This window comes from Balaenoptera borealis (assembly GCF_965194805.1).
Source record: "Balaenoptera borealis genome assembly, chromosome: 13".
NCBI classification, from domain to species: domain Eukaryota; kingdom Metazoa; phylum Chordata; class Mammalia; order Artiodactyla; family Balaenopteridae; genus Balaenoptera; species Balaenoptera borealis.
In genome coordinates, this window is record NC_138870.1 from 1,050,644 (window position 1) to 1,064,280 (window position 13,637).

A 13,637-nucleotide genomic window follows, 5' to 3' on the forward strand; every position below is an offset into this window, starting at 1 on the left:
TCATAGTAAGGAAGTGGTCTTTTTTTTTTAAGGTTTCATAGAGAGGTTTAATGCCGTGTGTGTTCACACACCAAAGCTATTTCCACCAACACAGGAAATCTCTCTCTCACTGTGTATTTCCCCGAGGTCCATCCCAAGAGCCTGGGCCATTCCAGATGCAGATGGAAGAAGGCAGCACTACCAGATACCGCAGGGGTCCAAGGGGATGGGTTTCATTAATCGTCCTTCTTGAACTTGCCGTTGATGTAGAGCACCTGGTCCAGAATCAGTCAGTGGCCCATGCCAGCCCCACGGCTCCCATGGCGCCCCGCAGGCCCACTGTGGGTGACCGGTTTCTGGCCAGCTGGCGGCAGCGAGGGCCCATGAACCTGCTCAGCATTGTGGCTCCGTCCCGGCTCAGGGTGACCCCAGCCCCGCTGGCTCAGGCGCACTCAGTCTTCCTGTTTAAAAACCAAGCAGCACAAGAGGTTCTGGACTCAACAGGAAAATCAGACCTCAAAATGTGTTTGACTTTTTCACCGTGATTTCCTTTTACTTGAGTCAGGAACCACAGGCAGTTAAAAGACGTGGAGGTGATTTCAAGGCCTATGTCAACCAGTTTCCAAAATCATGTAACTAAATGCACCCTTTTCTCTTTCCAAGAAGTCAAGGTTTTGATAAAAATTTTAAGCTACTGGAGAAGCTACTGCATCCGTCCTGTGGGGAATGTCTGTGAAGAATCTTACACTTTCATCTTCCAGCCATGCCCCCAGCTCATCTGCACCTATGAAGCTGCTTATGGAGAGAACAGGTTTCTAGGCATACAAGATGAAAGAACAGTTAGACTTAAGAATTCAGCATTTGTGGTGGCTCCCTTTTCTAGACACACAGTCAGTATACAAGTAATAACAGGGACTTCCCTGGTGGTCCAGTGGTTAAGAATCTGCCTTCCAGTGCAGGGGATGCAGGTTCGATCCCTGGTCGGGGAACTAAGATCCCACACGCCGCGGGGCAACTAAGACCCCGATGCAGCCAAAAATAAATAAATTTAAACAAAACAAAAAACTATAGTCCAATAAAATTTGAAAAAAAAAAAAAGAATAACAAAACGCAATCACTTAGCACCAGAGTAAACCGGAGCACTTACTGTTAGAAGCAACAAAGCCCGGTCTGTTCCCAGCGCTAAGCGTCTCCTAGGATTGGTGTGCGTCCAAGTGCGATGGTGGGTAGGGTCCAGATCTCACATCACCAGTAACAGAAACGCCCTTGTTACTGTGACCATGATGCTCTGGGGAAGGACATGAACACTAGTAATTAAGTACTGATAAATACGTTGTTACCAAAACCACTTCCCTGTTCCCTGAGTTTAAACTTACGAGAAAAGAAAAATGACTCCATGGTTCAGCATCCAACACAGCACCCCAGGGCTGGGTCTCAGGCTGACACCTGAAGAACGCTGCAAGTCCTAAAAGCAAGTAGGCGTGGCTGCGCCTCTGGAAACAATCTTCCAGATTTAAAGGGTTCATGTCACCGTGGAAACACGGTGACTCACACATGAACACAGACACAGGGATCAGTCAGTACAATGTGTCTCAGCAGGGAGATACTTTCTTCCAGGCCCAGGAGCAATTTAAACTCAAGTAGTCAACTCTATAAACTAATGGAAGAGAGAGGAGCTCTAGAGCACCAAATAATCCCAGACTATCTCTTACAATACTTTAAATTTTTCAGGGACCTCTCTGGCGGTCCAGTGGTTAAGAGTCCGCGCTTCCACTGCAGGGGGCACGGGTTTGATCCCTGGTTGGGGAACTAAGATCTTGTGTGCCGCGTGGTGCAGTAAGTACGTAAATAAATAATTTGTCACAGCATCTTTACCTGCCACTGTTTTGCTTATATTAATACAGTAAGCCACCGTTTTAATGCAGTTTATACATGTTTTGGTGTCAATTTTTCCAGACCAAGTCAGATATACTTTCTTGGTCATAAAGCAAGATAACCCGCTCTTCTCCCCAAGCCAGCGTCATACAGAGATTCCAGCCTTGAGCACATCCTGGCCACCAGGACTCAGGTACATCCTGGAAGTTGGTGCATTTTACATCACAACCCTTGTGGACAGAATTGAGATTTTTTTTTTTTTTTTTTTTTTTTTTTAGTTAATTAATTTATTTATTTTTGGCTGTGTTGGTTCTTCGTTTCTGTGCGAGGGCCTTCTCCAGTTGTGGCGAGCGGGGGCCACTCTTCATCGCGGTGCGCGGGCCTCTCACTGTCGCAGCCTCTCTTTGCGGAGCACGGCTCCGGACGCGCAGGCTCAGTAGTTGTGGCGCACGGGCTTAGTTGCTCCGCGGCATGTGGGATTTTCCCGGACCAGGGCTCGAACCCGTGTCCCCTGCATCGGCAGGCAGACTCTCAACCACTGCGCCACCAGGGAAGCCCCGAGATTTTTTTAATTAAGAGAACGTTTCATCCTGCTTTTTAATTATTTGAATTAAGTGATGGTTAAGAGAACAAAAGATGCTCGGCATCACTGAAAGTCCAGAGGCCCATCTGGTGTACTCAGACCGGCTCCTCAGGAGCCGGCACTGACTGCTGGGCTGCTTCTCGGGGCTGCAGCCCTGGAGCCGCTTTTATTCTCCAGCAAGTTCACCAGCTGTGCGAGTGGGCCTTCGGGTGTTGCTAGTGTGTTTTCAGAACCTGCAGTCAAACCACATAGGTACGTACTTAAGATGACAAGGCTGATGGTCTGGAAGCAGCCCTCCCGAGTCGAGGCAGGGAGTTACTGTGTGAACAGAAAGATGAGTCATCAGTGTCTTCAAGGCTCATTTTATTACACCCTCCGGTGTCTGCTCCCAACGCTGCCTGCAACAGAGCACCATTCACAGAGTTGCGCTTTGCTGCTTTCCCCCAGCGAGCACAGAAGGCCAATGATGAAGGGAAGCGGAGCCGGAATAACCCACAAACCAGCTGTGCGGGAGAGCAGAGGGACCTCACGCAGGAAGAGGGTGTTACCACGGTGACCGTTTCACCACAGGACTTCGGAGGGACGATAGCATCAGAATCCATAATACACAGACCTCAGCCAAGGAACAAGTCAGGTAGAAAGAGGCACTTTTAACCTGAAGAAGGAAATGAACAACTGTGACAGCAAGAAAAGCACAGGTCTAGGAAAATAATAAATTGTCTTTTCCTTCGGTGCTGACCAAGGACCCAGCCACTTAGTACAGTTCTCTCGCCAGAAATCGTTGTCCAGACTTAACGGGGAGGGGCCCACCTTCTGGCTGTCCCTGGGGAAGGAGGCCAACACTTGCTCTAAATAGCTCGCGGGAGGGTGCGGTGTGGCCAGGAGGGGCGGCGGGCTTGGCGGCCCTGCGGACGCCTGGGGAACAGCCCCCTGGACTACAGCAGCACTTGCGGTGTAGACACGGGCTGGTTTGGATTCAGGGACAGTGGAATAATTGTCTTGTGCAAAGAAAGGGGAGACGTGGATCAACACTTCAGCAACTGACTTCCCAATTAGGTCGCTCCCAGCGTCAGCTCCCAGGACGTGCCTGTGTCCGAGTGGGCGCCCCCCTGCACCCCGGGGGGCACAGACGGGCACCTGTCCCCACACCACCAGAGGAAGCCAAGGAGACACTAGTCCAGCGGGGCGGGTCTGGAACCGCCAGGCGCCAGGTCCATGTTGGGAGAGGCCCCTGGTGCAGTGAGCAGCTGGGACAGACTGATGAAACCTTGGCTCCCGCGTGTGGTCCCACAGAGCTGGCTCAGCACCCGCCCAACCGCGGCCTCCCCGGGGCACGGGCCGCCCCACGCGGGACAGGGTACCTGCCTGTACCTCTGCAGGTTACAAGGATGGGAGACGCCGGGGAAGCCCTAGACCTGAGTCAGTAACTCTGTCTGTCACCTGCCGCACAGATGCCAGGCGCCTTCAGGACAGTAGTGACCCCGAGGGGGTGCGAAGGGGAAGCGTGACGAGGGAGGCCCTCGAACAGCCCCTGGCGTGTTGTGACCACTCAGCCCCTCTGCTGAGATGATAATGACCACCCTTGTTTCGGGAAAGGAAAAAAGACACTCCCTGAACTCAAGCCCAGCTCACAGCCGACCCCTTGCAGGGAGTGGAGAACAGGGGGCTCCACCAAGGGCAGATCCTGGTCTTCTGTGGAAGAGGACACATTCTTCTGGCATCAAGTGTGTTGCTGAGACTTGACATGAGATACTACTGCCTGCATGGAACTGGTCCAGAGGCTAGAAGCTGCTTCTACAAAGTGACCAGACAGCCCCTCTTGATGAAATGAGCACGTCAAATTCTTGGTAAGGAAAGTTTGTGTAAACAGACATAAGAAATTAAGAGAAGAGGGGAAAAAAATCTTACCTACAATACCTTTCATTTCTATAAAACATCTCTTAAAATAATTTAAAAATTCTACGGGCATGACATTTGTCCCCACGTCAAGCCTTCAGGGAAAAGGCAAGGAACAGGCACGGCTTTTATATTAGCAAGAGACTGAGGAAATGAATTTCTACGGGAAATGAACAGGGGCTGCGGTTCACAAACCGCGTCTCCGGTTCCTGTCCCCCCAGGACACACCCAGGGAGAGAGACACAGGCGAGCGGAGGGATCAGCCTTTGCGAACCAGATGGTCAGCAGATGGCCTTCCACCCAGGAAGCTTTCTGGGGGCAGTGCGGATGCCCGTGAGGCACACTGGGACGGACTGGTTTCTGAGGCCCCGGAGTTGTCACTACTTTACTGCAGAGAACATCAACTAGCATTCTTTAATCCTGGTATTTTTCTCAAGAAACCTTCAGTGGCTTTTGCCAAGTGATCAGAAATCATTACATTCAATACAGCAGTTAAGAGTTCTGCAGGACCTACCAACACAACAGTTCAAACGAGGGTGACAAAAGGGCGAAGAGTCTGAGTTCCACACCTGCGTCCCATGATCCTCCTCCCTCTACCTTAGACTCAGATGTTCCAGCCCCACAAAAAGGGGGTGGGCAGCTGAGAAAGTTTTTAACGTCACAGCAAAACATGGGAGCCGCTACCACTGCAGTCCTTACTAGGCGCTCCCTCCTGTCCACGACCAGAGGGGACGCTGAGGTCCTATCCCTCGGGAGCCCCGTGCTGGAAGGCCACACTGTCTGGGTCCCTGCCGAGCAAAGCGTGGCCCCGCCTTACCCCTCCGCCGTGGAGCACGCAGACCTCAGCCTCCGCAGCGCAGACCTCCCGCCAGCCGCTCAGAATCGAACCGGCTCCTGTTAGTGCTTCAGTGCGTTCAGCCAGTGGGCTTGAGGATCCAGAGTTTAAATGTAAACACTGGAAAGAGAATATTCTATCATAAAAGGGAAGAGAATGAAGACAACTCAGCAGTTCGCGCTTCCCCTACGAAGCACCAGTGCCGCAGTCGGAACACACAGAGGAAAACCCCACTTCCCTCACCTCTGGCTCCTCAATGAAGGACACCAAGACCCTGACCAACATCCCTCCCCAAGACGACACTAAAACTCAGAACGCAAGATACACTGCCTGGTAAAGCTGCACAGACACACACACACACATTCCAGACCTTTCTGACCAACTTCTAAACAGTATCGCTTTAGGAAGAATATTTAATTTAAAAAGATAAATTTTAAAAAATAAAGCACATTTAAAACATCAAGTTTTGGTGATCAGGATAGGTAAAGTAATTTTATTACAAATTTCAGGATTTAAAAAGTAATCTGTTACATTTACTAGGATAAATCTGAGATGACCTGTCTCAAGCACGTGTGTCCCGTCAGTGACACTGACCTCAGGCATGAAGAGACGCGGTCCCCCCGTGAGGGACGCGGTCAGCGGATGAGGCTACGCTGAGTCTCCACGGGCACATCTGGCCGTGGTCACTACGGTTTGTCACTCCGGCATTTGGGCCGTGACGAGCTCAGTGTAGGCCTCCGTTACGGAACTCTGAGAGCCAGGCTAGAACCCCAAGGGCAGCCTCTCTTTCCTGCTTTTTACTTCAGTGATATTTAGGAGACTGTGTACTGATGGAGAGTTATGATTCCCTGGCCTGTAAGCCCACGTGTGGAAACCCTCATCACGCGGCAAGAGACCGCCGAGGAGCGGCCTGACTGGGAAGGAGGCTGAGGCCAGAACCTGGGAATCACGCTAGTCCAGGTCACGGACAGCGATGCCCAGCAAGAGGGGCGCTGCCGGCCGGCGAGGCCCTGTCGGCTCAAGGCCGCGCACAGACAGAAGGGCTGGAAGCAGCCTCGATAGGCCAGCGAAGCCACCCTCCAGCTTCCCAACGCAGAGACAAACTTGCCCCGCGGTCACGGGCAGGGGCCCCGGGTCTCTTCCGTCTCGTGCGTTTAAAGACTAAAGGCAGCATCTTTACAAGGGGAACTGCGGGAAGCATCGGGCGAGCCCTCTCCACGGGGCCTCGGGGCACCCTGGGGCGAGGCGGGCAGGGCAGTACCTGAGAGGCGGCTGAGACCCGGCGGAGCACCTGGGCTGCGGGACTGAGGGCGGGAAGAACAGAGGCGCCGAGAGCCTCCAGGCAGGAGCGCGCCAGCAGCCGAGGGGCCCACAGCCAAGCCCTCCTGCCTGGGGGTCTCCCCCCCAGGTCCCCCCACGGGGACCCTCTCGCTCTGAGACTGTGGCTCTCACGGGACGACGTTATCCCTGGGGGACGTTTGGCAACACGGGGAGACACGTGGGGTGGGGCTGTCACCACTGGGGAAGGCGCTACGGGGCTGGTGGGCGGAGGCTGCGCACCCTACACCCGGGAGCTCCCCAGGGGCCGCGGACGCCAGGCAGGGGGCACTTCACACACAAGACCCTGAACCTGGCAGGCGCCCAGGCCCGGGACCTCCGATCAGACCGGCGTGCGCAGCCTCCAGCTCAAGCCCTAACACGTGGGTCGGCCCCCTGCCCTGCGGACCCAAGTCCTCCTGACCCCGGAGTGTCCAAGGGATGTCCAGCCAGCTCCTGGCAGCTCCAGTCCGGTCGACACAACTAAAACCTTACACCTTTTTGTCTTCTCTCTCCGAAAAATCTACTTCCTTCTCAGAGCCAGTGCCAGCCCAACTGCCACCGCCAGGATGGCAACGGCGGCTGCCCCTCCGAAGAGCAGGAGGGACTTGCCCTCGGGCGGGGGGCCAGCTTTCTCGGGGCCGCCCGGGGAGGGCCCTGCCCCCAGCCCCCCCCGCCCGCGGGCTGCCTGCTCTCCGCCCGGCGGGGCTGCTGGGGGCTCCACCGGGGGCTCCAGCGGCGGGACCCCCTCCTGCTCCAGTTCAGCAGCTTCGGACGCGGCCGCTCCCGCCTCTTCTTCAGCAAGTTCCACGAACAGAGATGTCGTGGGACTGGCTGTCTGGCCGGCTGACCCCTCGGGGCCAGGCTCCCCGGCCGCCATCAGGGCAGGGGCCGCCGCCTCCGCGCCCTCGGGAATCTCCTCCTTCTCCACGTGCACGATGTCGGAGTTGGAGGAGTTGTTCTCACTCTTCTCTCCAGCCCCGTTGCTGTCCAAGCTCTTGACTTCTTCGGGGTCCACCGTGACCTGCTGCCACGACTCGGGACCCAGGGACACCGGTGGGCTCTCGGTGCGCCAGCTCTGGCTGCTGGACAGCGACACGGGGAAGCCCTCGGCCTGCCAGGACGCCGTCGCGGTTGTCGGAGACTCTGGGGGGCTGGCGAGCGTGGAGGCGCCACTGGGCAGGATGTAGATGTCGTTGCTGTCCTCCGCGGCGCCGGCGGGGCGCTCCTCGTCCTCCGGCTCCAGGGTAAAGACAGCGCCCTAGGAGATGAGGAGGGAGGTCAGTGCAAAGAAGGGGAAACAGATCTAAAATAAATGTAAATCTGGAGGCAGCCCCTTTCCTAAACTGAACTTCCAGGGATAAATGCATTGTTTAAACCTACAGTTTTTGGAATGAACGTGTTTGCTTGTAGACCAACACAGAGGAAGAATTTTTAACAAGACGGTCCTCTGACCAGTTTCTTCAAAAAGCAAAAAGCTGATTTATATTCTATTCAATTTATACACATTTAATGCAATAAATAATGCAACACAGCGGAGAAAAAGGCAGGCAGCTTGTGCCCTAGGGATCTATCACTCGGCCGGGCTGGTGCCATCAGGAGCCCAGACGGGGAAGGACGTGTTTTGCTGGCAGCTGGGGAGGTCTGGGAGCCTGGTGGAGGGACATGTGAAGAGCAGGGAAGAGCCACGGCCCAGCAGAGGCCCAGAAACGTCAGCCGGGGACGGGAAGCAGCCTGCCGTGACCAGGGAGGTGCCAGCAGCAGACGCCATGGCCCTGACTCAACGGCAAGGGAACGGTCATCGGTCACTCGGTCATGGATGAAGCCGCCCCGACGATGGGGAGGGTGCGGGGGACACAGGCCTCCTGCCCTCCTGGCGGCGGGAGCCACACAGCAGCAGCACGGCCACGGGGGCTCCAGGCTCCCTGCGGGGGCTGTGTCAGCTCCGGTCACTAGGAAGAACACGACTCAATTTTGGTTCTTGACAAATTCACCATCTAGACGTGAAGACCCACACAGGAGGCACACATTTCACCGCGACACTGGCAGCCCTAAGGCAGGGGATGCACGGGGACCAGGAGGTTCGTGGCGGAGACAGACGGGAAGTCACCCAGAGTCTGGACGACACCCGCAGATGCTACGGAGTCTGCAGAGCAAATGCAAGCAAACTAATTCCCACTTCATTTTGTGATTACGGCCGCCATTTATATCAAGCAGAATAGTTCTGTTCTGTAATCAAGACCAGAAACTTTCCGGTCACACTCGAGTTATTTCGAGATAAGGAATATAATCCCTTGTGTTCCCTATCCTTAGAATCACATGTGCAGCCCCTTGACGGCGCTGCTCCTCAAAGGGAGGGCCTGAGGGTCAGAGAGACCCACGTGCTCACCAATAGGAACTCCCTCCAAGGGCTAAAAACAGAACCTCTTAACAGCAAGAACTGATTTAAAAAGCAAAAGCAAAACAAAGGAACCATAACAAAACAGGTAAAAATTTTAATCCTCAGAAAGGAGACCTCTGCTACTTTTTATTTAGGGCTCGAAGCCAAAACAAGTGAAGTGGAAATTTCACAAGTTGCATCGTGAAGAACCGAGGGAAAAGTTAACAAACTAAAACAATTTAGCGTAAAACTACTGCTCTCTTTATTTTTAACAGCTCAAAGCTGAGAGTCAGGAACATTCTTTGTGCCGTATCGGGAGGACTTCTTCATCCAGCCAAGATACTGGGTCAACGCGGTTGTCAAGCGACGACTCTGGGGGACGATATGGCCCAAAAGCCAGTCAGACTTAGTTGCCTTTTTCCTTGCTGTCATGGACTCTCTACCTTACAACTTATTTCTGTATTTGGGACGTGATTATTTTAATGATGATTCACCAAAAATTTTGTGCTTTTATGTAAGAAGTTTTAAAGAAAGAATAGATGACCACTGAGACTTTCATTCCTGGTCATCTGAAGCAAAAATATAAAAATAGAGGCCTCTCCCTTGACAATTACTGTCATTCATGAAGACTAGGCTTTCAATAAAAGATAAAGCACTGTTCTGGGTAATACTTTACCTAAAACTTAGCACATTAGGGGAACTAACATCTACAACTAGTCTTAGATCCATTCCAACAATTTAAATAATTTTTAGCACAAAATATGTATATTGCTGGAAACAGCTATCTCTTTAGTCCCACTGATACAAAAAACAGAAAGGAGTAACTTCAAGGGCTCAAAAATGTAAAACGAATTGGGACCAACTAGAGTTTAAATATGCATGAAGGGGGAACTCCATGGTGGTCTGGTGGTTGGGACTCCACACTCTCACTGCCAATCCTTGGTTGGGGAACTAGATCCTGCAAGCCGCACGGCGCGGCCAATAAGTAAATAAATATGTACAAAGAATCAGAAAACTATGTTTTGTTTAAACAGATGAAGCCCAGAGAGATCAGGTAACTTGCCCAAGGTCCCTCAGCTGCTGTGAGAACTGGACGTCAGTGTCCTTTTGAAGACTTTACTGAAATTAATTCATTTCACTTTCACAGATAAGGAAACTAAAGCAACTGAGATGGGTAAGTAATTGGCCTGAAGTCCAAAGCTGGGACTGGATCTAACCAGGCCGCTTACCTGCAGGGCCCACGCTTTCGTCAACTGTGCTCCCCTAACGCTCGAGCCCAAGGCTCCCCCCCAACCCCGGACTTCCACACTGGTGCTTTTCCTGAGTTTACAGCAAGAAGCAAATGGAAAAGGTTATTCTTGGTGTTTTCGTCAAGGAAATACACAAAGATATGTTCATGAAACCCTTCAAAGAAAAAGGGAAGTAGAGAAGAAACTGAAATACAGAGGTAAAGGGACTCTTGTAGAATAAACGTAAAATAAAATGTAAGCGTAACCTTGGTTTTAGTGGTAGGAACGAAGTAGAAACAGCTTGGAGGTCACTCAAAGAACCATTTCAAAGTGTGCAGCAGTGCCTCACCACGTCTGTATTAACCACATTTGCTTCGAGTTTTGTTTTGGTTCACACCAGTTACAAATCACTCTGCCACTTCAAGCAGCGTTTCACACGCAGGGTCACAGCTGCTCCAGCTGAGGACGCCGGGCCGACTCCCAAGACCCCACTCACTCCCTGGTAACTCAGAGACCCACGTCCCCTGGCGTGTACCAGCCAACCCTTATCACTACGATCTCTCTCTCAAGTATTCACCAGAAAAGACAAACACAGATACCTTGCTTCTCTACATTCAGTCAAACAGGGTACTAACGACCAAATGCCTCTTAGATCGCTATTAACCTAAAATAAGAAAAGAGAGGGAATTCCCTGGTGGTCCAGTGGTTAAGACTCCACACTTTCACCACCAGGGGCCCAGGTTCGATCCCTGGTCGGGGAACGAAGACCCACAAGCCATGCGGCGCGGCCAAAAAAATAAAAATAAAACAAAAACAACAAAAAACCCCAAAGAAAATACTGTGAGAGAGACTCAGGGAAGTAACTTTCCACCTAATGTGATGACCAAGATCACAAAGAATACATTTTAAACACAGTGCAGTACACACGCACACTCACACATAAAACAGATCTCATGAAACACTAAACCAAACCCTTACTACACTGAAACTACTTCAGTTGCAAAACCCACTTAACTGATTTTAGATCACAAACTATGTGTCACCTCCCACACTCTGTTCTAACCAGTTCTGACCTAAAAGTTCCCAAGAGACAGTCTTCAAACGTCCTTGATTAAAACAAACAAACAAACATAAACTTTTTGAGGTTTGCAGTTCTTAAAACAGAAATGAGAAGCTTCAAGTCGGAAAAAATAGACAAAAATTAATTTTATTCAAACTATTTAATATTATTACAGATGACATTTCCCCCAGTAATCTTTCATGTAATCTAAATGTTTCACAGTAAGTATTTAGGTTAGCACATGCCGCAGGAGAAAACCCAGGAGAAGCCCGCCCCGCGGTGGCCCCTTGCGGGCTCGCAGGCCTGGCAGCGGGGGGTCGGCTGTCCCGGCTCACACCCGGCTGTGCCTGACTGCTGCCTGGCGAAGACAGTCAACATCAAAACTCGAAGGAAACTTCAATCAGACTCGAGAAGAGGAAAAACACACACTCTTAGCGACACATCTGAAAAGCTGGTATCGTAAAAATGTAATGTTTTCACAGAACACTTTCACACCATCACTTTTGTGAGCTACAGAAGCTGCTCTTCCATACTGTAATTGATGAAACTGAGGCTCAGCGAAGTTAAGTGAATTCCCCCCAAAACTCAGGGCTAATATTTGGGAGAGCTGGGGCCACAAACAAATTGTGACTCCAATCTCAACTCCTGCTCTCTGGCCGGGGAAAAAATAAGGTAGAAGGCAAGCAAACAGGCGTGCGTGCACACCCCCCCCCCCCCGCTACCCTGCAGTCCCAGTACCAACAGCAGCAGAGTCACTCTCCGCTTCTCTCTCTCTGGAAAGCTGGCCGCCAGCGGACATGTGCTCCTGACTGCGCCCCAGCGACCCGGCCTCCTCCTGTCCTCCGACCTCACACAGTCACCTCACAGCACAGAACGTGCCACCCCGCCCTGCCCTGAGCCCAAGGAGGGCCTATTTTACTCAACTTATGGTAGCAGCACCTAGTGGAGGGGGCACAACATCCGCAATCAGTTAAGGGTTATTGGGTAGAAAACCGACACTGTAACTGAGGAGCGCTGGGGGCTCAGTGTGCACAACACTGAGAAGCAACACCTTCCAAGGGACTTGCAGGTTCCCCGTGGAAGGACCTGGACGTCTCCACTCCGCCCTGAAGTGGGTTAAAAAGCTGAATGACCAGAAATCTCAAAGACTGTAAGAGAAGAGAGGTGATGCCACAGGGCAAACTGCTGCCCCGAGGCTGGAGACAGATGGGCGGGGCTGGGGGTCACCCAGGGACCAGTCCCAGGGAGGCCCTGCAATTCGGAGATTCACCTCTACCCCCCTGCTCCCTGCTCCTGGGCGAGCGGGAAAATGAGCCCTGATCTTCCTGACAAGCTGTGCCCTCAGGGGGAACCAGTTAACCACAGCCTAACTGCCCGAGAGGAAGGGAAGTTCCTGCTGGCAGCCCACTCCAACCTTCCAGCCCTGCCCCCTGTAAGGGAGGAGAGAGACACAGAAACTCTGGCCAAGTTCACGGGGGGCACAGGCTCGCCCACAGAGCCTCGTCACCAGACTCCAACGCGCCCGCCACACACCTCGCCACCACGCCACTGAGGCCTATTTACCTTTTACCCAGGACATCATGTCTGGCTATCCAGAAAAAATGACAAGGCAAACCAAAGGGAGACGAAAAACATGCACACATTTGAGAAGATGGAGCAAGTATCAGAACCAGACATGGTAGGGATGCTGGAACTATCGATCAGGAATTTAACACAACTATGATTAATTTGCTACGGGCTCTCATGGATAAAGTAGACAGCACACAAGAACAGATGGGCAATGTCAGCAGAGATGGAAATCCTAAGAACCAAAAAGAAAAAATGCTAGAGATTTAAAAACAACAACATTGAAACAGAAAGGAAGAATGCCCCCCGCTTTTTTTTTGGCCATGCCAAGCAGCTTGCAGGACCTTAATTCCCCAACCAGGGACTGAACCCAGGCCCTGGCAGTGAAGGTGCCGGTCCTAACCACTGGACCACCAGGGAATTCCCATGAAGAATGCCTTTGATGGGCTTATTATTAGATTCCACACTGCTAAGGAAAGAACCTCTTAGCTTGAGGATGTCTCGAGAGAAACATCCCAAACTGAAAGGCAAAGACAACAAAGATGGGGGAAAGAAAACAACAGGACATCCAAGGACTGTGGGATGACTACACAAGGTATAACACACACACCTGGAACACGGAAGGAGAAGAGAGAAAGGAACAGGAGAAAAATATCTGTAACGATAATGACTAAGAATGTCCCCAAATTAACGTCAGACAGCAAACCACAGATTCAGGAAGCTCAGAGAACACCAAGTACAATAAGTGTCCCAAGAACTACACCTAAGCATGTCATTCTCAAATTACAGAAAATCAGAGATAAAGAAAAAAATTCTGTGACAAGTCAGAGGAAAAAATATCTTACCTAGAGAGGAACAAAGATAAGAATTACATCTAGCTTCTCATCAGAAACCAAGCAAGCAAGAAGAGAGTGGAG

At 51.7% G+C, this 13,637-nt stretch overlaps 1 protein-coding gene and 1 long non-coding RNA gene across 4 annotated transcripts in view; both read right to left on the reverse strand.

Annotated features, from left to right (window-relative positions):
* Nucleotides 1-19: 19 nt before the first annotated feature.
* Nucleotides 20-2,410, reverse strand: LOC309609273. Its single transcript, XR_014233356.1, has 2 exons — nucleotides 1,356-2,410; nucleotides 20-1,267 (listed from the first exon to the last, which is right to left on the reverse strand). It is a non-coding gene; the product is annotated as an uncharacterized lncRNA (long non-coding RNA).
* A 3,222-nt stretch (nucleotides 2,411-5,632) lies between these two features.
* The window catches only part of BCL2L13 (BCL2 like 13), a 68,383-nt gene continuing 60,378 nt past the window's right edge, over nucleotides 5,633-13,637 (reverse strand). For 2 of the 3 annotated variants that reach the window (XM_082350506.1, XM_082350505.1), the window contains one exon: nucleotides 5,633-7,746. In XM_082350506.1, the coding sequence (XP_082206632.1) occupies nucleotides 7,009-7,746 (738 nt within the window). In that variant the 3' untranslated portion in view covers nucleotides 5,633-7,008. The remainder of the gene's footprint in view (nucleotides 7,747-13,637) is intronic. The other variant, XR_014233354.1, reaches the window with a different exon arrangement.